The 23,591-nt window shown below is 48.3% G+C and overlaps 1 protein-coding gene across 1 annotated transcript; it reads right to left on the reverse strand.

Moving 5' to 3' along the window:
• Positions 1-1,191: 1,191 nt before the first annotated feature.
• Positions 1,192-23,259, reverse strand: ZC3H12A (zinc finger CCCH-type containing 12A). Its single transcript, XM_066638441.1, has 6 exons — positions 23,051-23,259; positions 20,723-21,271; positions 6,800-6,939; positions 5,169-5,403; positions 4,073-4,179; positions 1,192-3,956 (listed from the first exon to the last, which is right to left on the reverse strand). Exons 2-6 carry the CDS (start codon positions 21,256-21,258, stop codon positions 2,965-2,967), a joined length of 2,010 nt encoding a protein of 669 aa, XP_066494538.1. The 5' UTR covers positions 21,259-21,271; positions 23,051-23,259; the 3' UTR covers positions 1,192-2,964.
• Between the last annotated feature and the right edge of the window lie 332 nt (positions 23,260-23,591).

Genomic DNA, 23,591 nt, shown 5'->3' on the forward strand with positions numbered 1-23,591 from the left:
CACACTCAGAGTCTTGGATCTAGGCTGGGGGACAGGAGGGACCAATGCTTTGTTGGTGCTCTGAACCATTCCTAGAAGGCGGACACTGCAAGGCTCCTCTGCCCAGGAGTTCCCTAACCGCTTCCCCATCTGTCATGATGCCTGCAAGTGAGAAGCAGATGCAAGACGGAACAAGGATGTGTCACTGGGGGCTCTGAATGCACAGCTCTGAGGAGCTCTGGAGCCTGCAAGCTTTCCTGCACTGCTACTAAGTACTTGTTTTAGCTGCAATTGAATGACCAAGAGACAAGCTCAACAGGAGCATTTAGGGCCTTTTATTTGTGCAACACAGTCATTATTGCTTTAGAAAGAGAGATTTAAAAAACACACACATACAAGCACGTATACACACAAACCAATGAAACATGCATACAGTAAGTCATGAGACAGCAAACTTAAAACTGGCACAAGCCAAGACTGAACTGAACTGAACCAGAAACAAGCCTGAACAGGCTCTAAGCAAAATAAAGGAAATCAGCATAAAATACAAGGCAGCTTTGATGTAAAATACCATACCATTAAAAACCACCTCTCCTGTCATTTACAAAATGTGCAAAGTTATAAGGTTACAAACAAATTGTTAAGAAGCATTTTGCTTACTAACATGAAATATCACAATTCTGTGATATATCATAATTAACCAGGCATACAGGGTTTTTTTTCCAGTGTCCAAGTGGTTCCTGCAGCACACAGTGCTAGCATGGCTGGTCTGTCCCCCTCGGTTCATGGAAGAGGCAAGTCACAAGTGCCCTGCTCCACTCTCCCATCACCTTACACCAGGGACAGCCTGAGCTTCAACCACAAGACGGACAGGTTTAAGAGAATACATTAAAACGTATACAGAGGGATACAATATGCATCAACAAATCAACTGCTCCTGGTCTGCAAGTGAAATACACTTTAAAAAAAGAAAAAAAGAGGGCAGGAACCAGGAGCAATTGCACAAATTCATTACCGAAGGTATCTATAAAACCGTTAGAAGTTGGACTCACCAGTCATCAAGACCGAGCCATTACAGAAGGGAGTACAAAATAAAACTACAGTCTCTACTCCAAAATTAGAGATACATTTTTTTCTACAGCACTGGAGAAAAATCTGTAGCAAGGCAGGTTGAATAATGGAGTGATCAGATGTGTTTTAGCAAGTTTTTTGTTTTTGTTTTTTTTGCAAAACTGTTTAAAAAGGAACTGCCTAAGATTAAAAGAGTGTGTATTTTTGGTGAAAGACTGAGAGCACAAGCCTAACCAGGTCTACTCAGAAGTAAGTCCTATTTTGTTCAATGGGGCTTATTCTCAGGAAAGTGTGGTTAGGATTGTAGCCTGAGCCAGTTCTTACATCAATAAATCTTGCCATTAGTCTTGAAATATCAACTTTCTGTACTAAATATTAATTATTATTAATTATTAACAGTATTTATATACCGCTTTTCAACTAAAAGTTCACAAAGCGGTTTACAGAGAAAAATCAAATAACTAAATGGCTCCCTGTCCCAAAAGGGCTCACAATCTAAAAAGATGCCAAGGAATACCAGCAGACAGCCACTAGAACAGACACTGCTGGGGTGAGGTGGGCCAGTTACTCTCCCCCTGCTAAAAAATGGAGCACCCACTTGAAAAAGTGCCTCTTACCCAATTAGCAGGGGTTATTACCTGTAATATGTAATGTAAATAGGTACATAAATAGGAAAGGATTTTTATCATCACTGCAATCTTAGGGGAAAAAAGGAGAAACAAAAACTTTGACTCTTGCCCATTAATCCTTGTCCATTTCACAGTTGCTGGGCATCAATTTCCCCTGATTCAAGAGGGGAGAATATTAAGGCTGGTAACTAGAAGCCTTCCCACAAAGCATGGTTTGGCCTTTGAAACTAAGAGAAGGAAAACAACAGGAGGGATTCCACAGAGATCAAAAGTCTCCACTAAGGAAAGTCAAATCAACTGATGATTACACAAACAAGGCAAACTCCCTATTTTGCCAAAGGAGACTAGATATTGCAGTGGGGAGAGATGAGGTTATTCAAAGCATTGCAGCCTTGCAAGACAAGGGGAAAGTCTTGCTCAGATTCCCCACCACTCCATACAAGCTTCTGGGTTTTCACTAGGTACCATCAAACACTTCAAGCATTACACACAGAAGCCCAATCGGAGCCCATCAGAACCAAGGAAGGAAGGGTGAGGTTTGAGAGCCAAGCCAGGCAGAAATAGAGCAAGGATCAGGGAACTTCTGCTGGTCATTGAACCACCCCAAGTCCTTGACCACTTTCTTTTCTGAGTGTTTGCCAGGTGTCTTGTCTACACACTTCCAACTCTTTTTCCACCGCTATGAGCACTGGAAGATCTTTCTTGGGGAAAAGAGAAATCCCAAGTTTGATCTGTATATTTTGGAACTCAGCCAGCTGCCCACAATCACAGAAGGTGAGCCATAGCCCAAATAAAATCAAGGTCAAAACAATTCTGACTGCACTGATTTGCTTGATTTTATCTCCTGCCTTGATAACCCTCCTTATGGAGCAGAAGGTGGCATTTGTAGGGCGCGTGTTCCCCACATTTGCCTTGCTTGCAAGGTCTGGTCTGCATTCTGCCTGTCACAAAGGACCTTGATTGGGAATAATTTCATGGTACCAATCAGCTAATGAAGCTGGAGATATTGCAGTTGACACTTGACAAGGTGTTATGAATTGGAGGGCTGGTAAGAGGGTTCCTAGGATATGTTCACGGGGGAGGGGGGGACAGGGACCTGTTACCCTGTCCAAGTCCACATCCATCTTGGTCATCATCCCAAGATTCCCATCCAATGCAACAGTGCTCTGCATGTCAAAAAAGGGTCCCACAATAAAAAAATATTCTGTCCTCCAGAATGCTTTCCCACCCCCAGCATGGGAGTATTGCTTCCTTCCTCGAGAACTCTGGCCACCCCTTCTCTGCTTCACACCCCAGGGTTCTGGTTCTTGTAGGTGAGGATCTCAGCTGCAAGCTGCTGCGGGTCCAAGAGCTGCGGGAAGCGGCTCATGACAGCATCCACCAGGTGAGGATGGAAGATGCCACACAGCTTGACATGCACATTGGCACGCTCCTCAGCAAAGCGGTCTGGCGGTGCCCACTGACGGGAGTCCCCATAGGCCACCTGGTGGGCTCTGGGCAGGTCTTGGTGCCCTGCGGGGCTAGGCTGGTATGGCTCAGACCAATACTTCTGCCCAGGGCCCAGAGAAGCAGCGGTCGCATCAGCAGGCAGGCTGTACCCTGGAAAGGAGCGGGGAGCCCTGCTAGAGGTCAAATCTGGGCCGTAAGACAAGAAGTTGGCACTGGAACAGGATGCAGAAGTGGGCTTGTGATAACCATGAGACTGGTAGTGACTATAGCTGCTTGATTCAGGGCCAGGGGAGGGCTGGTAGACGGGTCTCTGCCCCCTGCAGCTGCTCATGGCCATATGCTCGGGGTGGGAGTGTTTGCTGACGCTCACTCCAGGGCTGGGCCACATTTCTGAGAACTGGCTCTCCAGGGAGCCAATGCCTGAGTCAAGGTGATCCTGTGACACGTAAGTCAAGGAGTCCATGTGGGTAGACATGGGGTGCGGTGGGTACCACTCAGAAGGCCGGTAGCTGCCGCTGGGGGGACCCCCCATGTTGGCACCACCTTTGTGCAGGATGGGCAGCTTCTCTCCATGTTTGGCTTTGTGGACTGAGCTCTTCTTCTCCGAAGCCTTTTGCAAGGAGGCCTTGTCACCATCAGCGGACACCGAGCCCAGGAATTCAGCCGGGGAGGGCCGGCGGCTTAGCCGTTCCTCCTTGATGGCGGGGGCGCTCCTGGTTGGAGAGAGCCTGGCATTTGCTCGGAGCTCATCGGCGAGAGAGCGCTGTGTTTGATTGAGCCTCTCAGGATGGTAGAACTTGCACTTGATTCCATAGGTGCATTTCTTGCCTGCAAGGAAAAAGTTGGAATAAGAGACTGGAAGAACCTGGCCAACCTTCAGCATCTCTACCCACCCATACGCAACTCAGTTTAAAAAAAAACCAAACACCCCTGGCAGATCTTACCATAGGGGCACTGCTGCTTCTTGTGTTCCGGCACTACAGGTTTTGTCCTCAGAAAGTTCTCCAAGCTGGGGCCGTGTCGCCCAAGGGGGTCATCAGGAGGCATGAACCTGAAGGCAGCACACAGAAAGTCCTTACTTAAAGCCATTTCGTTATAAAGTAGATGAGAAAAAAAACTGATTCTCTGTGTACATTCTCCCTATATCTGTGTGGGTTTTCTCCAGGCCCGGAGAGTTGACATTTATTTCAGTATTTCATGTTAGAAGTATTTGGGGTCTTTATTTAGAAGTTAGGTGATGTTTTTGTGATCAGAAATAAGCTGTAGGAATGAAACTCTGGTTTATGTATATCAATTATTAGCCTACAGTAAAATGGGTTTCGTTATAAGTCTTTTCACTTAAAGTTTCCGTTGCCAAGAACCGATCGACAACTTTAAGTGAGGACTTGACTATCGTTCTCGTCAAGAATAGCTTCTTCCAAAGGCCCCAGTGCTGCCCTCCTTGGACTGGTAATTGCTCACTTCATCAAACTTGCAGGCGCAGTGATACTCAGTGATGCCCCAAGTGCTCCCCATATCACTGCGCCTGCAAGTTTGATGAAGTGGATTTGGTTATTCCATCAGCCTGATGTGTGGCTGGAATGTGGCTGGCAGTGGCTGTTCAGTTGCTAGCCATACACTATAAGCCAAACCAACTCATACATTGGCTGTACTTTGGCTCTAGGCTGGTCTATTTCTATCTCCCAGCTTAAAAAAAAAGTTTGCATCAAGAAAGTGGAATTCTATTATTTAAAATGGGTTATTTTCATATGCAGGTGTTCCCAGTATCCACGGGGGATATGTCCCTGCCCCTCCATGGAGACCAGAAACTGCAGACACAAGGGAATGTCAGATGCAAGGGAGGACACCAGGATGCAGGTCTCTTGTTATCTGGTGTGCTCCCTGGGGCATTTGGTGGGCCACTGTGAGATACAGGAAGCTGGACTAGATGGGCCTGTGGCCTAATCCAGCAGGGCTCTTCTTATGGGAACCCTATATGTATAGAAATGAACCCCCCCTCGTACACACAATGAACCCCCCCTCGTACACACAATGACGTACTTATCATTGACAAATGAATACATCAGCAAGCGCTCTTCGATGAATTTCTTCCACTCGGGCCGTTCAGTCTGCAGGTCGCGGTAGACATCGTTGGAAACCACAATGCCGTCCGACTCATAAGCCAGCTTCACAATAAAGCGATCGTCGTAGCAGACCACCCGTTTGCCCCCCACCCGCCGGGAAGGCGTGAAGACGAGGATCTTCTTCTTCTCAAGGTCCCGGAGGATGTGCTGGTCTGCAACGAGACACAAGAGTCACTGCTTGTCCAAGCCCTTCAAAGAGCCTAATATTTACAGAAGCATCAGTGAGCCATCAGAGTCACCAGGGAGTCTTGGGAGGAAGCTGTCAGCTCAAGGTGGAGAGAGCAGAAAAAGCAGAACACAACCTGACCTAAATAAGTTGTCTGCCGAGGCACCCAAACAAGGTTTCCTTCCGTTTACTCCCAAACACGCGGCAGCTTCCTCCCCCCCTCCCCACAATGGGAGGAGAGCTCAGAGGCCACGTCATATGGGCATGGCTTCCTTTCCCTTGATGAACACTTTTAACTCTCCCCAGTCTCAGATCAGGCAATACTTAAAAAAACCACCACCAAACTCAGTGAATATTTACACCCAAAGTAGAAATACACAGCCTTGAGCAAGACTACGGAGAGTAGTTGCCAGTCTGTCCATACAAACAGCAGAGAGCCACGTGGCACTGACTTTTCAAATTTATGGATCAATAGCCTGACTCAGTATAAGGCAGCTTTCCTTGCCATAAGGCACCTGCTCACAGTACTTCTGGAAACCAAGGCTGCCATAAGAACATAAAAGTTATACTGGAGCAGGCCAAAGGCCCATCTAGTCCAGCTTCCTGTATCTGAAGGTGGCCCACCAGATGCCTCGAGAAGCACACAGGACAACAAGGGACCTGCATCCTGGTGCCACTCCCTTGCATCTGGCACTCTGGGGTAGCCTACTTCTAGAACCAGGAGACTGCATTTACCCATCATGGCTTGTAACCAGCGATAGAATTTTCCTCCATAAAACTGTCCAAACCCCTTTTAAAGGCATCTAGGCCATATGCCATCACCACATCCTGTGGCAAGGAGTTCTACAGATTAATCACACACTGGGTAAATAAATATTTCCTTTCATCTGTTCTAACTCTCCCAATACTCCATTTTAGTGGATTTCCCCTGGTTATGGGGTTATGTGAGAGGGAAAAGATCATCCTTCTATTCATCCCATGCATAATTTTATGTCTGGGGTCCAATCCAAGTTTCCAGCACTGATACATCTATGCCAATGGGGCATGTGCTGCATTCTGCAGTGGGAGGGCAGTCACAGAGGCCTCCTCAAGTTAGGGGAATGTTTGTTCCCTTACCTTGGGGCTGAATTGCACCGGCATCAGTGCTGGAAAGTTGGACAGGATTGCACCCTCAATCATGTTCCCCCTTGGGTTCCTTCTTTCTAGACCGAAGAGATGCTGTAGCCTTTTCTCATAAAGGAGGTGCCCCAGCCCAGTAATCATTTTGGTCTCTCTCTCTAGAGGAAAAAAGGTTCTGACCTTGCTCCGGTCTTCACAGTCTGGTTGTTCTCTGTCAACTCTCTTCCCACCCACCCATCCCCAGAAGCATGACAGTACCCTACCTGCAATGGGAACATCTGGCCTTGGCTGCTCCTTTCTCCAGGATGGCACGAAGACAGTGATGTCCGTATGTCCTCTGTCCAGAAACCAGTTCACAGCCAACAGAATACCTCGGCAGGAGAAGACATCTTTGTCACCATGGCTGCAAAAAGAAGAGAGGTTCACATATTTATTTGTTTATTCTCTGGGTTTTTTACCCCACCTTTCTCCCAGTGAGGGCACTCAAGGTGGCTTATGAGCATCTTCCAGCAGACTGCCAATTCCACAGGTCAAAAAGAGAAGAGGCCGTAAAGAGTATCTGTGGTGAGGAGGTTTATCCACTGTCGGTGGGTTCTCTACCTCTTTCCAAAATCACTCTCTGGCAAAGTGAACTGTTGACCGGAGCTCTTGCCAAAGCTTCCCACCACTCCAGCTAACCCCACTGCTGCTGCCACCACCATGTGAAGTGCTTTAAACACTCAGTACACAAATGTTATCTATCTTGAAAGGAAAATGTGTGTTTTCCCTGGGGGGTGAGAGGGAAGGACTTGCACGAGGCCCAGTGGTTCCCAGTGTGTTGTGACATCTTAGGATGTCACGGCACATCCACAGGGGGGCTGTGGGATGTCCCCTACGTGTACCTTCTGGGTGCTGCCATCTTGGATCTCACAAAATCTCACAAGATTCAAGATGATGGCATCCAGCTGAGCCAAGAAGAAGAGGCTACGGTGGCATCACAACCCAGGTAAGTTTGGGAACTGCTGCTGTAGGCCCTTTAGGACATTCACGGGAGAGGTGACCAAGGAAGTCCCAATTCATAGCTTAGAACCCAATCCTGAACTCCTAGCGCCAGCCTTATGCTGGCGCCAAGTGTTATGTCCACAACACTCAGCGCCGGTTTCAGCGCTAGTGCTAGCTCAGTGCCAGTCTGTGCCAAGCCCAGCACCAGCCGGAAGCCCGCTACATGCCGCCTGAGCAAGGGAAAAGCTCTGGGTTGCAGAGAGGTTTGCTGGGGCGGGGGAGGCGTTTCAAGGCAGGGGAGGGAGTGGGGCTGGAGGGAAGGCAGGACCTGTGGAGCTCTGCTCCACCGTATCCTGAACCCTGTGTCGGGCCTTCTGGCCTGACACAGGGACTCCCAACTTTGTGTCGCCAAAATAGTCAGTGCAGACTTGAATAGCCCTATTACGGGGCCTGCCCCTTACCCAGGGGAAGGGGATGAATGTTCCCTTCTCCCCAGGAGACACTGGTGGCTGCCTGGCATACAGGTTTTGACAAGACGCACCATGCTACCAATGGAGGGCTCACATCTCCCATTGGTCCTCCTAATTAATGACCTTCTCCCAAATTCCTGTGGCACACCTGTGGTCCAGTCACGGCACCACAGCACAGTGGTCAAAAATGACAGAGCTACAGTGTGAGGGAGAAAGAAAACTGACTTACACACAGGTGGCAGCCAGATTGTAAGAAACAAAACAGGCCTATCTCCTAAGGGTGCTAGTCATACTAATCAGCCGAGCACAAAACAACAAAAGCTTGTGGCACCATAAAGTAGAACCTTTAGTGGACTACAGACTGCTCCTCGGTGCAGGATAATCTATCTTGTATGCAAATCTATTTCCTGTATGCAAATCTACTCATACAGATATAGAGATAAACACACACATACAAAACGTAAACAGTAGAGTCAAATTGGCAGGAACTCAGGAGGTCTACCCAGTCTGTGACAATCCTATGTAAAGTGTCAAAGCACAAACCCTGAAGCTTGGGTGATGCTCAGTTTCTTAGGTGTGAGATGACAGGGTCCACAGTCAAGGGTGATGTAATCACCAGGAGAGAGAAGAAAGTCCCCCTTCCCATGAGCACTCAGTTTCATTCCCCCCTTTGACTCAGAGCTACAAGTTCTTAACACATGTGCATTTTTGAAAGAACACTGAAGCTTGCATCCTAAATTTTATTTCCTCCTGAGGAAAGTCCTTGCAGAATACTTTCTTGCAAGAAGAAAGAAACCTCAGGATGCAGCCTCCGACTGCAAGACCTCCTGTTCACACGCAGTGGCACCACTGCGGAGAGTCCCACCAGGCTCTGACCACACAGCCGCACATAGAAGAAAATTGGGAGTTGGATGGTACTGGATCTATAGCACTATCTGTTCTCAGCAAGTTTCTATCCCACGGGACTGGGTCTGACATTTGGTTCTTGTTCTTTTTGCTTTGTCGCAATGCTACCTTTGCCCTCCTCCTACCACCTCTCCATTTGCTCTCTTCCTACAGTAATCAGTTGGCTGAAAACAGCCTCCAAGTTAAAGTACAACATCAATGCCGATAAGCTGGTCTGCAGCAGAGCATGTGAACTTGGGCCTGCAGGAATCCTGCATATTGATCGAACTTTCCTTGGAATTAATCTTGGGAAGATGCGACAGACTTTTCCCTCTTGGCAAACTCCTCAGTTGAGTGGGACTCAATTCTTGGCTGTATGATGGGGGAAGGAACCTGCCCCTCCAACACAGATGACAGTGGGTCCTTGGTATCCACTGGGGATCCACTCCAGGATCCCCCACGGATACAGAATTTTGTGGATAATTAAATCTGCGCTAGAGGGCCTCAAAACACCTCCAGATGCAACTGCAAGTGGCACAACCTGGAAGTGCCTTCCGGTCTTTGTCTTCCAGGAGGTCCTCTGAGGCCTTCCAAATGAGGACTCGGCATCCATGGATACTGAGATCTGTGGATGCCAAGTCTGCAGAGAAAGAGGGTCCACTGCATTACTAGAAGCCTATGGCTATATTTTTGAATTCCATTTAAGCCACAGAAACTAGTGTGAATGCCAGGAGGTCTTAAGAGCTGGAACAGGTCATGTTATAAGAACAGAGTACCTCCAGGCATGTACAGAATACATCCGCTCCTCTATGGGATGCCGTCAGCTAGCAAACTCCTCCGCCTTCCACACACCTGAAGTACGTGGGAACTGAACTTCCAGATAATGGAATCTCATAATTAGTTATGAAAAATTATTTTAAGTGAGGTCAGAAACTCATTTAGGTAATTATCCAGTGCTGGTGAAATTAAATATATCTTGTTGTTGCATCAGAGGGCGAAACTCATTTCCTCTCCAAGGCTGTTGTGCGCCAGCAAGCAAAATGTGACCCCTAACTTGTACACCAAAAGAGACTTGCTTAGTATGAGAACTCTTACAGAAAGCTAGCATGCAACAGGAGGAAGGAGCTGAACGCCTCCTGATTGTACTCTGCAGATCTGGAGTTCACAACTTGGAGGCACCTCCTGCCACAATAATGTATATTTGTAAATTGATTTGCTTACCCCTTCCTATTCAAAATATATGGGCACTAGATGTGACTTTTTAACCAGTCACAACCTCAAAGAGGAAGGGTTAAACAACACTTAAGTACAAACAGTAAAAAAATAAGCTTTACAACAAGAGCATTCGATTAAGACCCTTCTTCTCTCTTATAAGGGGCAGTCTTGTCTTTCCATTGCTTCTCTTCCCAACCATGATTTCTACAAATACAGGTGTGCGCCACTTAACAACGGAGATACGTTCTCCAATCCCCGTTGTTATGCGATTAGATCATTAAGTGAACATTCAGTCCAATCTATTGCCTTTGCTGTATAAACAGACACTCCCTGCCAGAACTAGCTGGCTGCACAGGCTACTGGAGATAGATTGCCTCTTCTTTGCATTAAGAGCCTCTCTGTTGTGTGAACAGACACTCTGCTGTAGAGTATGGGAGACACGATTGCCTCATTAAGAGCATCTTTACTGTGCTTTGACCACCATCATATATGCGGTTTGTCATTAAGCAAACCGTTGTAAAGTGGCGGGTGCCTGTACGTGCTTATACCAAAAACAAATCCAAAAGAAAACCAGAACCTGTCCGGTATGGTTGCCCGAGTTCAAATTCCTATTACCCAGACCACTCTGGGTGATTGTGGGCAAGGCACTCTCTCAGCCTCAGTTTCCTTCTTGCAAAAGTGCTTTAAGAAGGAGGACAATGTTTTAGAGCTAGCCACGTGCTATAAAACACACATGGCAAATAAGATTGCACAGACTAGCAAGGGTTGGGAGGCCTAACAGATCACTTGGAAGTTTGACTCACCCAAAACACCTCCAAATGTCTTGGAAACCACCACAAGCGGTTCCAGAGAACTGCTTTTAAAAGTGGTCAGTTCTCTCTTTTAGTGAAGGGGACTTAACCGCCTGCTCAGAAAGAAGCCACAGATTGCGTGACCTAGTTATGCCACCATGCAAGGGCAGGCTGCAGTTACTCAGTGAGGAAAAGACTTTCTGTACATGCTCTGGGTCACTTCTTTAGAATTTCATCTATGAAGAAGCAGAGGGCCTGGGGGTGCCTGGCTCAAAACTAAGCACTTGTTCTTGCGGGAGGAAGGCACAGAGAACTCAGCTCTCACTTGTTCACTCCCTTGTGGTTCTTCTTGTAAAAAAAAAAGAAAGAAAAAAAAAAGAAAAAAAAAGGCAACAGGAAACAGGAAAGAGTTTGCAGGTACTGCATTTCTATCTTTTTTGGTTCTCAGCACAATCATTGGGGATTGGGACCCAGGGTGAAAGGATACACCTGTGTACACAACCCCTTCCCCTTCTAACCTAGAACCAGGCTAGACTTCTAATTTCTGATACAACTCCCCTCTCCTCTTACCTAATTCCTAGATTAACCAATGGGGATCAAACATTGTACCATTGTCATTTTCCAATACAGCTTGTATGGGCAGGAAGCCCCTGGGTCTCATCCCTGCTCGGTCGAGAGCTCCCTTGCCAGGGTTCCGAGCTCTTTATTTTAACGCTCCCTACCTTGCTCCCAAATCCTTCTGGCTCAAAGAAATTAGGCAAGGAAAGCCTCTCCTTTGTATCCTTGTCCTGACCTTTGTATCAGAAATCACCGTCACTGTTTCTGCCAGCCAGGCTGCTGTTGCAGGTAAGAGCTTGAAATTCTACCATGAGTTCCAGGTTCAGCAGAGGCGTGACTCATTGAGCAGGCCTTCAACCAGGAGATTTCACAAGCACACTGCTGTGTGGATCTCATACAAACCCCCCCCCTCTCTCTCTCACACACAGTCCACCCCTCTTCATCTCTCAGATGCAGGGTTTATTTATTTAAAATAATAATAAATAATAAATAACAGGGTTGCAGTGAACAAGAATAACATATGAGAAACAGTGAAGAAAAGGGCTATAGGCGTCCAGCTGTATCCGTGGGGGATATTTTCCCATGCCCACCTACTCCCCCCCTGCAGATACCAAAACTGCAAATAAAAGGAGACCCTATACTCACTGTGGCACCAAGCACTCTTGCCATGTATCTCACCAAGCACTCTCACCAAGCATGGTCCATGCTAGACATGGACCATGAGAAGCAGTCAGCCGAAACCATTTTCAACCACTGTGCCATGGCACATTGGTGTGCTGCAAGTGGTCCACAGGTGTGCCACAGGAATTCGGGGGAAGATTATTTATTAGTAGGGCCAATGGAGAAGGAAGGCAGCATGGTGTGCCTTGTCAATTGTCAAAAACCTGATGGTGTGCCTTGACAATTTTAGTGCCTTGTCAGTGTGCCATGAGATGAAGAAGGTTGAAAATAGCTGCACTAGAGGTGGGAGACAGCCCTCCTCTGGTCTCCTCCCCTCCATGGAGAATGCTAATGGGAAATTTCCTGTGTCCTGCTAGCAGTCTCCTTCCTCTAGCATTCCGGCTGACTGCTTCTTGCGTTCTTCTCTAGCGTTCTATAACACGCTGCAGTGAAAGAGAGATGAGCACTTGGCACCATGGTAAGTACCGCATATGGCCCCCTTTTACAGATAAGTAATGGGTGCGGGGGAGGGGGAAGAGAACCACAGATAAGTAAATCTGCAGGTGTACGATTCATGGATATTGGGGGGACACCTGTGTGTGAAATTCTACTACTGCAACAGTGAAGACCTTGCAGAAAAGAAAACAAATGTAGCTGGAGTGCATTGTGGAGGATGTCCCCTTACTCTGAGGACATTAGAGGAATTTTGGAAGCTAAAGAAAATTTAAGGCAAGCATCTAAGGCTCTTTGGATGCCTGGAAATGGATAAACTTGGTTCAGTTTCTGCAGAAGTTAAACTGGCTTATCCACCTACAGGGTTTGTGATCATAACTCTATCCCCTTCTGAGTAGCCTGCCATGTCTATATAACTGAATATTCTTTCAGTAACAGAGCCCATTTACCATTAAGGCACTGGTTTCCAAACTTTTTTGACTGGCGGTTCCTTTGACCAATGGGGACATTGGCCTCAGTTTCCCATTAGGGCTACAATCCTATACACTGTATAAGGTGGTGGCTTTTTTGAGAGGTTTCCATGGCTCCCCTGGTTGGTTTCCAGGGCTCTCCAGGGAGCCACCAGCTCATAGTTTGGGAACCAAAGCTATAAGGTATCCAAAAGAAAACCGAGTCTTCAGGGTGTTCCTCCTTCCTCCCCAAATGAAAACTTTTGGAACTTCCAGGGAAGTGAGAGTAGGGGAAGCACCACTATTAAGACAGACACACACAGCAGGGGTGGGGAGGGAAGATTATACAATTGATGCCCTCTGCATAAGGCTGCTTTGAAGATGGTTTGGAAAGGTGCAGAATGCAACCACCTGATTATTTCTCACGTGTCATTAACTTTGATACATCTGTCCTGGCTACGAATTAATTTGCAAGTCTAATTTAAAGGTTAAGGGACTTGCAACACAATCCGATGCATGTCTGCCCAGAAGTAAGCTCTGCTGGGTTGAATGGGGCTTACTTCCCAGAAAGTGGCTACAGGATTGCAATCTTCACCCTTAATGCCTTTAACCCATTTCTGCCCAGCCCACAGGTGTACACATGTGATCCCTGTTGCATATACGCAACATTGGGCAAAAATGGTTTAATAGTTAGGCCCTGCTTATCCCCGACACTTGAGATCCCTTCTCTTATCTGACCCTGTTCCTTCCACCATAGCAACTCTTCCATTGGCTGTTTGTTTGCTGGGGCTTCATTCCAGACTGGGAACCCCTTTGAGATAAATCTCATTTCTTGTGATATGCAAACTGCTCTGAGAATTTCCTTTTGTGTTAGAAAGAGGGCTTCCTTGACCCTCCTAATGACTTTTATGGGTATTAAAATGTCACTTATGTTTTTCAGCCGAAAACCGGAAGTGACATTTTTTGACCGAAAACGACCATTCCAAGGTCATGGGCAGACGTCCGTGGCCTTGGGGGGGGAGTTTAAGAAGCCCCTCCAGAGACAAAGGGAGGGCAGCTCCCCTCGCCTCTGGTGGGTTGGGGGGCATGGAGTGGGGGGCTTATCCGCATCTGCAGATATGTGAATCTGCAGAGAGGGGATCCACAGATACAGGGCCCTCCCCTGTATTCCATAATAATAATATGATGTTGAGCACAGAAGGAGGTCAATATATAGTCCTGCCAGGCAACAGAGAGAAATCTCCGAACCCCAAAGTGTCCAGCAGGCAGATGATAGGTCCATTTCACATTCAATAGGACCTGCTAAGTGGACAAAAAGGCATCTTTTAAAGAGGTGTCCCCTTATATTTATCAAGGGGAGAGCAATTGTCCCTTTTCACTCCAGTATGGTGTTTGTAAGAGTAGTTGCTGTGTGTCTTCTGCATCTTTTTTAGAATGCAAGCCCTTTGGGGACAGGGACCTATTTATTTTATTTAGCTAGGTCAACCACTCTGAAAACTATTTTTTGTTGGACAGGAGAATATAATATCCTTAAGCTACAGAAGCTACAAGTTGCAAGTTGTTTTTTTTTTAACCCTTATACAGTCAGTTCTCTTTATATGCAAATTCACTAAACACAAATTTAGGGGTTGAACTGCCACCCAGCTCTCATTATCTGTTCTTGTTATCAGTGAATTGAAACTGACAATGATGAGAGACTGATGATGAGAAGTCTCTGGAAGGCTACCTGGGGGCTGTTCCCGGCTGGGACAAGCCAGGGAAGGAGCCAAGAGACAGGTGGAGGAAAAGGACAAGTGAAGTAACCCCCTCCCCACTGCTGAACTCTGGGGACTCATTGTTGGGCCAGCAACCTTCAAGTCAAGGCATAGCCAGAACAGAGGAGGAAGCATCAGATGTCGGAGATATTGATGACCCCTTACTATCACTCAGCCCCAGACTTCAAGTAAAGATTCAGATTCATAAAGTTCACAGAATATAAGGTGAAGAGAATCCCCATGAACCTAACCCCATTTTCCCCATAGGCTCAATGATTCAGTATCTGTTAATTTGATACCCTCTTAAGTTTTCCAGGAACCTAATCCTAGCGGATAACGAGAACTGAGGGAATCAGCCTTGTCTCCATGGCTGGGGGTGGGGGACATCTTTAGCTCTGCTTGAGGTCTGCATTCCAGAGCCATCTCTGTATACAGGTGGACTGTGATATGTGTGGGGGTTCTGTTCTGGAACCCCCCCCCCAATATCAGAATTCACAGTTAAAGCCCCCCCCCTTTTTAAAGTGCCCAATCCAATGTTTTTACCCTTTTGTGGCCAAACATTTCCAAGTCTGTAGAGCTGTTTTTAGCCCTGAAAGATCGGTTCCCAGGTCGCACAGAGGTTCCTTTCTTCTCCCAGACTTGCCCAAGAATGCATGGACAGGCTTGAAAATGGCTCACTAGATTTTGGTGCTTTTTGGTTTTATTTGGTTTCAAAAGGGCTTTGAATGTGGATTCCGGTTTCCTGGAGGAATCCAATCCACAGATGCTGGACCTGCAGATATTCGGGCCTGACCGTACCGTACTGATGATTTTGTCAACAGTTATTTGAAACGTGAACCGCTGTTGAAATCTGGGATGAACAAAAGTACCTAAATATTTTAAAACCGATAAAAAGATGCCTCATTCCAGGAAGCAAAAGTTCTCCCACTGTTGAAATCGAAACTCTCTTTCTCCAGGCCAATGCAAAGACTGGATTTACTGCAGCCCTACCAAGTGCTTTCCTCCTTCTCCTCACCTACCCTGGAAAACATTTGCATATGCAGTTTTCAACAGTCCTCCTGCAGAACTGCAGTGGCTTGTGAAGGAGCCCAACAGGCTCCTCTGATGTAGCAACAGCTGTGAAAAATTCCCTTAGAAGGAAGTGGAGGCCAATTCCTCTTGCACACTCCTCCGAGATTTGCATACGGTTGCTGTATGATCCAGAGGAGGGAGGGTAAGTGCAAGAGTCAGGAACACTCTGTCGCTCTACTCATGCAGGAAGTTGCCTGGTAAAATTCCCCTCCTGGTTTGAAAGAGGGAAAGGGGGGGGGGAGAAGAAAAGATTGCAAGCCTAAAAGGAAGGTCAGCAGACTGTTCAGAAAACAGTCAGTTTTGCTGCCAATACAATTAATTCCAGACTTGGACAGGGATTGCAGCCTTCAGTGTGCTTCTTTTAGGGGTCAAAGAATCCCTACAGTACAGGGGATCTCTATTAAAGTAGAGCACTATTGCCCTTATTCCCCAAATTGGATTAAGATCATGGATACACAGTTGTGCAGGAAAAGGAGCCTGCATTTGATCCAGGATCCAAAGGTGAGAGGCTATCTGCCTACCCCCCCCCCCAACACTACCAGCACCACGGGAAAATGGTGGGCACATAGCCAGGAAATTTGGCAACTGTCCATTTGAGAAGGTGGCTGGGATTTGTCCTCCTTAGCCCCACCTCAGTGAGGCCTGGTTCAGTGTGAGAGTCTTTCAAGCCCACACCAGTCTTCCCTTACAGTAGAAGGAACCCTTGCCCAGTCTGAGCAAGCCAGCTGGCGGGGCTTTGGGGAGTATTGTGTAGGGCAATGTTTAGCACTGGGACCCACTTTTTAGAATGAGAATCTGTCAGGACCCACCAGAAGTGATGACTAGAAATGACATCATCAAGCAGGAAAAGTTTTAACAATCCTAGGCTGCAATCCTGCCCATGCTTACCCAGCTAGTAAGTCCCATTGACTATCGTTAAAAGCATATACATAGTAGCCTGTTAAAAGTACAGACCTGTCATATTTCCCCAAATGTAGTCACGTACCATGATAGCATCTAGTTCACTATATTAAAAATAAAATACTGAAATGAATGGGGACCCAACCTGAAATTGGCTCGCAACCCACCTAGTGGGTCCCGACCCACAGTTTGAAAAAAACCCTGGTGTAGGTGAACCTGAGGTCACGCAATAGGATCACAGGATAACTGTCTACACTGCCCCCGCAAAACACAACTGTGTTAGATTCTTAAAATGCTTCTCCGCCTCACTCTGCGTGGTGGGAGAAAGCAGTCACCCCCCCAACCTGATGCAACAGCCCCTTCCTTAACCTAGCAGTAGACTCTTAAGTCAACCTACAGTGCAATACTAACTTACTTTTCTGTTGGTGAGGCCACTGCTCAGTCAGCCTAGATTCTTGCAAACATGCCATAAGACATGCTTGCGCTACTCAGGAGTCAGCTGTGCTGGTGGGACGGCCTGTTCCAGTCCGAGGCGATGATTTTTGGGCGGGTAGAGGGCAGAAGGGGAGGGACAGGCCCGAGGGGGGTGGGACTAGCAGAGGCCTCATCCACTGTATTCCAACACCTCTCCTGGGCCACAATCCAGCATTACACTGGGCTGCTCTCACTTCCGCCAACTATATAGCTCAGCCATTGTCAACTGCTGTGCCATGGCACATTGGTGTGCTGCAAGTGGTTCACAGGTGTGCCACAGGAATTTGGGGCAAAGTCCTTTATTAGTAGGGCCAATGGGGATGTGAGCCCCCCATTGGCAGCATGGTGTGCCCTGGCAATTATCAAAAACCTGATGGTGTGGCTTGATAATTTTAGTACCTTGACAGTGTGCCATGAGATAGAAAAGGTTGAAAATTGCTGATATAGCTGGTGGAGATCTGAGTAGCCCCATATGGCAGGCTGGTGCATTACTCGGGAAAAGGGGAAAAATATCTCCATACTGCAAGAAGACCTCCAGTCACTTCCTAACCTCCACTGGATACCGCACACTGCGCCAGCGCGTGTTAGGATTCGGCTGTTAGCTTCTTGGAATCAATGCAAAATTGGATGCAGTTCTATCTTCACCAACTCCACTAAAGAATGGTGTGCACACTTCAATCCCTTTACAAATCCATTGGTTGTGTGCCAGTTGGGTACGGAACCTAGCATGCTGGGAGCTGCAACTTTCAACTATGAAATCCAAAAGGACTGAGTTCTCAAGTACAAAAATGTGGATGGAGGTTGGAAAGGGTAGTTTCCACTTGCCACAATATGAGAGTTTTGTCAGTGCTTAAGTTAGAAAAGAGAGGTGCGGGGGCTCAGTTGCGCCTGAAAACCACAGCTTCCAGTGCCTACTCCCTACTTCCAGATAAGCAAGCAGTGAGCACTGGGTCCTCCTGTTCCAAGGCATTTTAACTCTTAGGTTTCTCAATGTACTTCGTGATTGAGCCTGGAGACAAATTAAACTTGTTTCCCCAGCCTCTTATAGCTCATATACCCTTGCTCTGGCTAAGCAAGGAGGGATCTCATACAAAGGCCTTCTATGTGGTGGCACCAATACTTGACACACTCTCTCTTCCCCCAGATCCACCTAATCCATTTGGCAGCTTCTGGAAAAAGAACAAATTTAAAAAGAAAAACAAATCTTGGAAGCTTACGGAGTTGCATGAAGTGCAATTTTGATGGGCTAGTTTTCATGGAGGACATGTAACAGGAGCAAGGGCCCAATCCTATCCAACTTTCCAGCATGGATGCAGCCATGCCAATGTGGCATGAGCTGCAGCCTGCATTGGAGGGACAGTACTGAAGGTCTCCTCAAGGTAAGGGAAAGTTCATTCCCTTGGGGCTGCATTGAGGCTGCATCAGTTTTGGAAAGCTGGATAGGATTGGGCAACAAGACAGCCAAGCTGGGTGGCCAGTGGAAGATTCCTCTCCACTTCCTATACTCCTATAAAAACATGGTTTCATGTGAATCCCAACATGCAGTGGCTACAACAACAAAAAAGAGCATTAGTCCTGCAGAGCAGGAGAACTGCTTGTGTGGATTCTTCCTCAAACACAACATTTTATGACCTGAATCAAGCAATCCACACTTGTGCAGACGGACTGTAACATTAAACAGACATTTGTAGGTCCCCACCTCCTTTACTGAACTCTGATCTAAAATTACTTGCCAAGCACATTCCTGGGCTGGATATTTAACTTTAAGGGAAAAAAAATGGAGTGATGAAAGTTAATGAAAATTTATTATTAAGAACTTAAGCAACACGCGAGTTACTTCTATGAACTGCTATCTATACTACTGATCAGTCCAGTTGTTGCACTAGGTTGCAGGACCCTTGGGGTAAAGGTCTGCACTGGCTTCCCCTATTGCACTTCCTAAAGATGCACCGGGTGTTGTCACTATACCACCAGGCAGGTGGGCCCCCAGCCAATGGCACTACCTGGCCAATCCCTGGTCCAGGCCCAGAGTCCCACCACCTACTCCTCAAATCATGCCATCAGCAGCCAGAAGACCCTATCTTACATACCTCTCCTGGCCATTATAATCATACCTTTGCATAGGTTTTTAATTGTAAGCCACTTCAGAAGCAAATTTTGACTGAAGAGTGGGACGCACAAACACACACCCAACACTTGAACAGTGTTTTCTGATAAAAGTAAAAAATATGTCTGGGGGGGGAGGTGGATGGAGAGTATCCAACATGCAATTAAGAGTTTCCCTCAACACCCAACACTGCCACCCCAGGCAAAGACACAAAGGAAGGAATGAGCCCAGGGGCCTATACAAATGTTTCTCCACTGATGTGGGAGGCTCAGGAGTCCATGGCAAGACAAGACACAGAGAGGAACTGCCACCTTAGGTCCATGTCCTCAAAACTGTTTGTTTCTGCGCAAAACAGTACAGCACTGCTGGTACGATTTGCAACAGAATTCATACTACATTTGGTGGTCTAGTACAGGGGTGCCCAAACCCCGGCCCTGGGGCCACTTGCAGCCCTCGAGGCCTCTCAATGTGGCCCTCAGGGAGCCCCCAGTCTCCAATGAGACTCTGGGCCTCTGGAGATTTGTTGGAGCCCGACAAAGTGCTCTCAGCGTGAGTGCGACTGTTTGACCTCTCAAGTGAGCTGTGAGATGAGGGCTCCTTCCACTGCTTCTTGTTTCATGTCTGTGATGCAGTAGTGGCAGCAAAGGAAAGGCCAGTTTTGCGTTGTGCAAGGTCTTTTATAGGCCTTGAGCTATTGCAAGACCTTCATTCATTCATACAAGATCATCTTTAATATATTCATTTATGTAAACTTATGTAAATTTATTCAAATTTTAAATGTAAATTAATTCTTTTTTTCCCTGGCCCCCGACACAGTGTCAGAGAGATGATGTGGCCCTCCTGCCAAAAACTTTGGACACCCCTGGTCTAGTAGATAGAAATTTGGTTGCTCACACAAGCACTGTTGGGATCCTGGTTCCTCTCCCTCAATCACCTGAGGCTTTCCCTGTCTCCCTCAAATTTATGAAGGATGGACTGGCACCAGGATCAGACCTCCTGCCGGTCCCAAACTCCACTTCCTGCTAGGCCAGCAACATTTCCCTGGGAAACAGATGCAAACACTGCTGGTCAATTAGTGCGCTAAAGAACTGCTCCCTTATCAAAGGAGGGGAAAAAATACTCCCAAGTGAGAGGAGAGAGGAGAAAGAGGATGGTTCTTGCACTAAAACTGTTTTCTGCAGGCACATCTACTAGTACCCAGAGAATGCCCCACAAGGCCATTGTGAAACCACTACAGAATGGGAGTACATGCAGACTGAGGTCACTGTCAAGGAATGGAGTTAATTCCAATAATCCCAGCATCTGGATTAGAACGGAATAACCAGACGATCCAGGTGCTCAAGCCCCCTCCTTAAGCCTGTGCCCAGCCTGGCATGTGCCTCCCACGTGAGAGGGAGAAGCCACAGATCCAGTCCTACCTCATGGCCACGTTGCTCCCGTCTATGACGATCGGCCGCAAGTTCTTGCCTTCCTTCCCCTCGGAAGGAACAGCAGGTGGTGGGCTTTTGTTGGCTGCGCCTCCCCGTGGAAGCAGGGGTGTCTCGCGGGCTTCCTGCTGGGTGTCTGAAGGCTCCTTTTCTGCCACAGCCATCCCATGCTTTACCAACTCCCCAAGGACCGTGTTGGTGTCTGCATTCAAGCCGTGCTTCTGGAGGACCACCAAGATCTCCTCTGACGTGTAGCCCAACTTGCGAAAGAAATCCACTTTCATCTGCATCTCCAGGTGGTCCTGCTCCGAGGAGCTCCATGGGGGCTCGGGTTCGGTGGATGTGCTGCACTCTTCTGGGGCGGTGCCCTTCATGCTGAGGTAGCCACTTTCACACATGGAGCTCCCACCAGCTTCCTCCTCCACGTGGTGGCATTTGAGTAAGGGCAGAGGCTCACTCCAGACAGGAAACTCCACAGGGGCACTCTGCAAGTCCATGGTGTCCTCCCAGCAGGTCCTGTTCCTCATTCACACCCAATACCTACAAACAAAACATTGTGTGCTGCTATATACTCCCCATGACTTGCTTGAGCAAGAGACACAGGAACTATCAGGCACTAAAATTCTTTACTTTCTTTTATTTGTATGTGTGTGGGGGGGCACACAAGCTTACCTACTGCTTTGGGCAGAGAAGTCACCTCTCTGAGCCCCAAGAGGACTCCAACCCATAGGGTTTTCAAGGAGACTCACGAACCAGAATCCCCTGCCCGGCAACACCGGATATTCTCTCTGTCTCTCACAACACAGAGGCATCTAAACACACATGGAGAACCCTGCATGACTCATCAGTTTTGCCAGGGCCTCTCTGCCAAGGGCAGCTTCACAGCCAGAGGCCCCACCTAGGTATCTCAGAGTGACTCAAGCCAAAAGAATGGGGCGACAGGAATGCCAGGGCTTTGGCTTGCAGCCCCAGACCTGCCTTGGCCCTTCTCTGCGGTTCACAACTGGGCCCTAAACCCTTGCAGTGAGACCAGATAGGGCAGGTTCTTGGCACCAGTGGAAATGAAAGGCGAGGCTCTCCACCATCTGTCCCCTTGGCTGCAAAGTCACTTCCTTGAGGCTGGCCCAGCCAACCTCAGAACCTCGAGAGGCACACAGCATCCCATGCTGAGCTGGGGCACACATGAAACCAGTTTGCGTTCTCTCTGTCTCTTATAGCACATTTTTTGCCTCTTACAGCACATTTTTTACCAGCCTGTCCTTCAAAGAGGCCATGTGACCTGCTGGCAGGCTGAGGAGTGGTTCCCCCCCCCAGGAGACAAGAGTAATATGTGAGGTTCTTGCTCCTTTCTATCGGTTAGAGAAGGAGCTTGGACCACAGAGCAGTAAGACCCTAACATCTTACTCATGTACTTGAGACACAGAGACTGACATCCTGTACACACTTTCCTGGGAGTAAGTGCCACTGAACTTCATCAGACTGACTTGTGAGTAGACACAGGACTGCAATGCTAACCTCTTAAATCTGCATTAAGGCTGCAATCCTATCCACACTTTCCTGAGAGTAACCTCCATATAATGGGACTATAATGGGACTTACTTCAGAGTAGACAGGCATAGGCTTTAAATCAATCTGGACTAACTCTTTCTATGGGTTAGAGAAGGAGCTCGGACCATACTGAGGAGTGTTACTCATGCACTTCAGAGGCTCATATATCCTATACACACTTGCCTGCAATCCTATACACACTAGGCTGTGATCCTGTACACACTTGCGTGGGAATGAGTCCCATTGAACTCAATGAGACTTTCTTCTGAGTAGACACGGTTAGGATTGTACTGCCAGCCTTCTAAATCCGCATTAAGGTTGCAATCCTAGCCACACTTTCCTGAGAGCAAGCTCCATTGACTATAATGGGACTTACTTCAGAGTAGACAGTCATAGGCTGGGGCTCTCAGGCTGCAGTCCTAGCCACACTTGGCCGCTGCAGCTGTCAGTCAACCTGGGCTAACTCTCATACCCGAGCCTGTCCACCGCGCACAGGCGAATCACTCCCAGGCCACAACCAAACACGTGTCCAGGAGGGGAGCGCCATCCAGCCTGAGCTGGTACAGAGTTTGCCGGTCGTCCGGACGGGGTGCAAGTCGCTTCTCGACGCCCCGGTGGAGGCTCCAGCGAGTGCAGGAGCCGGGCAAGAGAGGTGGGCTGGGAGATCCGGGGAGGCTCCGGGCAGAGCGGAGCGCACCGGTGCGCCCAAGATGCCCAAGCGCGTAAAGCGACTCCGCGCGCCCCTTGGGGGCAGGGGTCGGCCACACTTACCTGGGAGTAAGCTCTATGGACTCTCATGGGGCTTACTTCCGAGTAGACCCTGGCATCGGCTCGGGTTCTAGGTAGGCAGGCGGCAGAGTCCCGATCGCTGGTGCGCAAAGGGCACCCCGGTGTTGGCCAAGGACCTCGATCCCCCGCGCTGCTGGTCCTTACCGGGCTCTCCCCGCCTCCTTCCCCGCGGTGCCCCCTGCCCGCTTCTCCATAGGGCCGCACGCCAAGCTCGGCCGGCTCCGCTGCCTCTTTATAGAGGGGGCCGGGCAGGTGGCGAGGCAGAGGCGGAAGGGCAAGGCAGAGCCGAGCAGCGGTGGCTTCCTGAACCGCCCCTCGGAGGGGATGGGACGGGCGGCCGGCGATCGCTCCGCCTCACCCTGCCTGCCTGTCCCGCGCTGCCCTGCCCCGGGAGGCTCCCACCCTGCGCGGTGTCATCGCCTGGCGCTTCCACCAGGGAGAGCCGGGCTGAGCGGCGCGTCCCCTGCGTGCGCCTAGTGGAGAGCGAAGCCCTGGCAAGCCCACCGTCCCGAGCACCGGCACT

The sequence above is a fragment of the Tiliqua scincoides genome, chromosome 10, assembly GCF_035046505.1.
Source record: "Tiliqua scincoides isolate rTilSci1 chromosome 10, rTilSci1.hap2, whole genome shotgun sequence".
NCBI classification, from domain to species: domain Eukaryota; kingdom Metazoa; phylum Chordata; class Lepidosauria; order Squamata; family Scincidae; genus Tiliqua; species Tiliqua scincoides.

Excerpts from the sequence above, each read along its gene's own strand:
- ZC3H12A (XM_066638441.1), bottom strand. The coding sequence starts at position 21,258 with ATGAGGAACAGGACCTGCTGGGAGGACACCATGGACTTGCAGAGTGCC. Across the intron at positions 5,404-6,799 it reads GCCAGATGTTCCCATTGCAG|ACCAGCACATCCTCCGGGAC; the intron begins GTAGGGTACTGT and ends GTCTCGTTGCAG. Across the intron at positions 4,180-5,168 it reads TATTCATTTGTCAATGATAA|GTTCATGCCTCCTGATGACC; the intron begins GTACGTCATTGT and ends TGCTGCCTTCAG.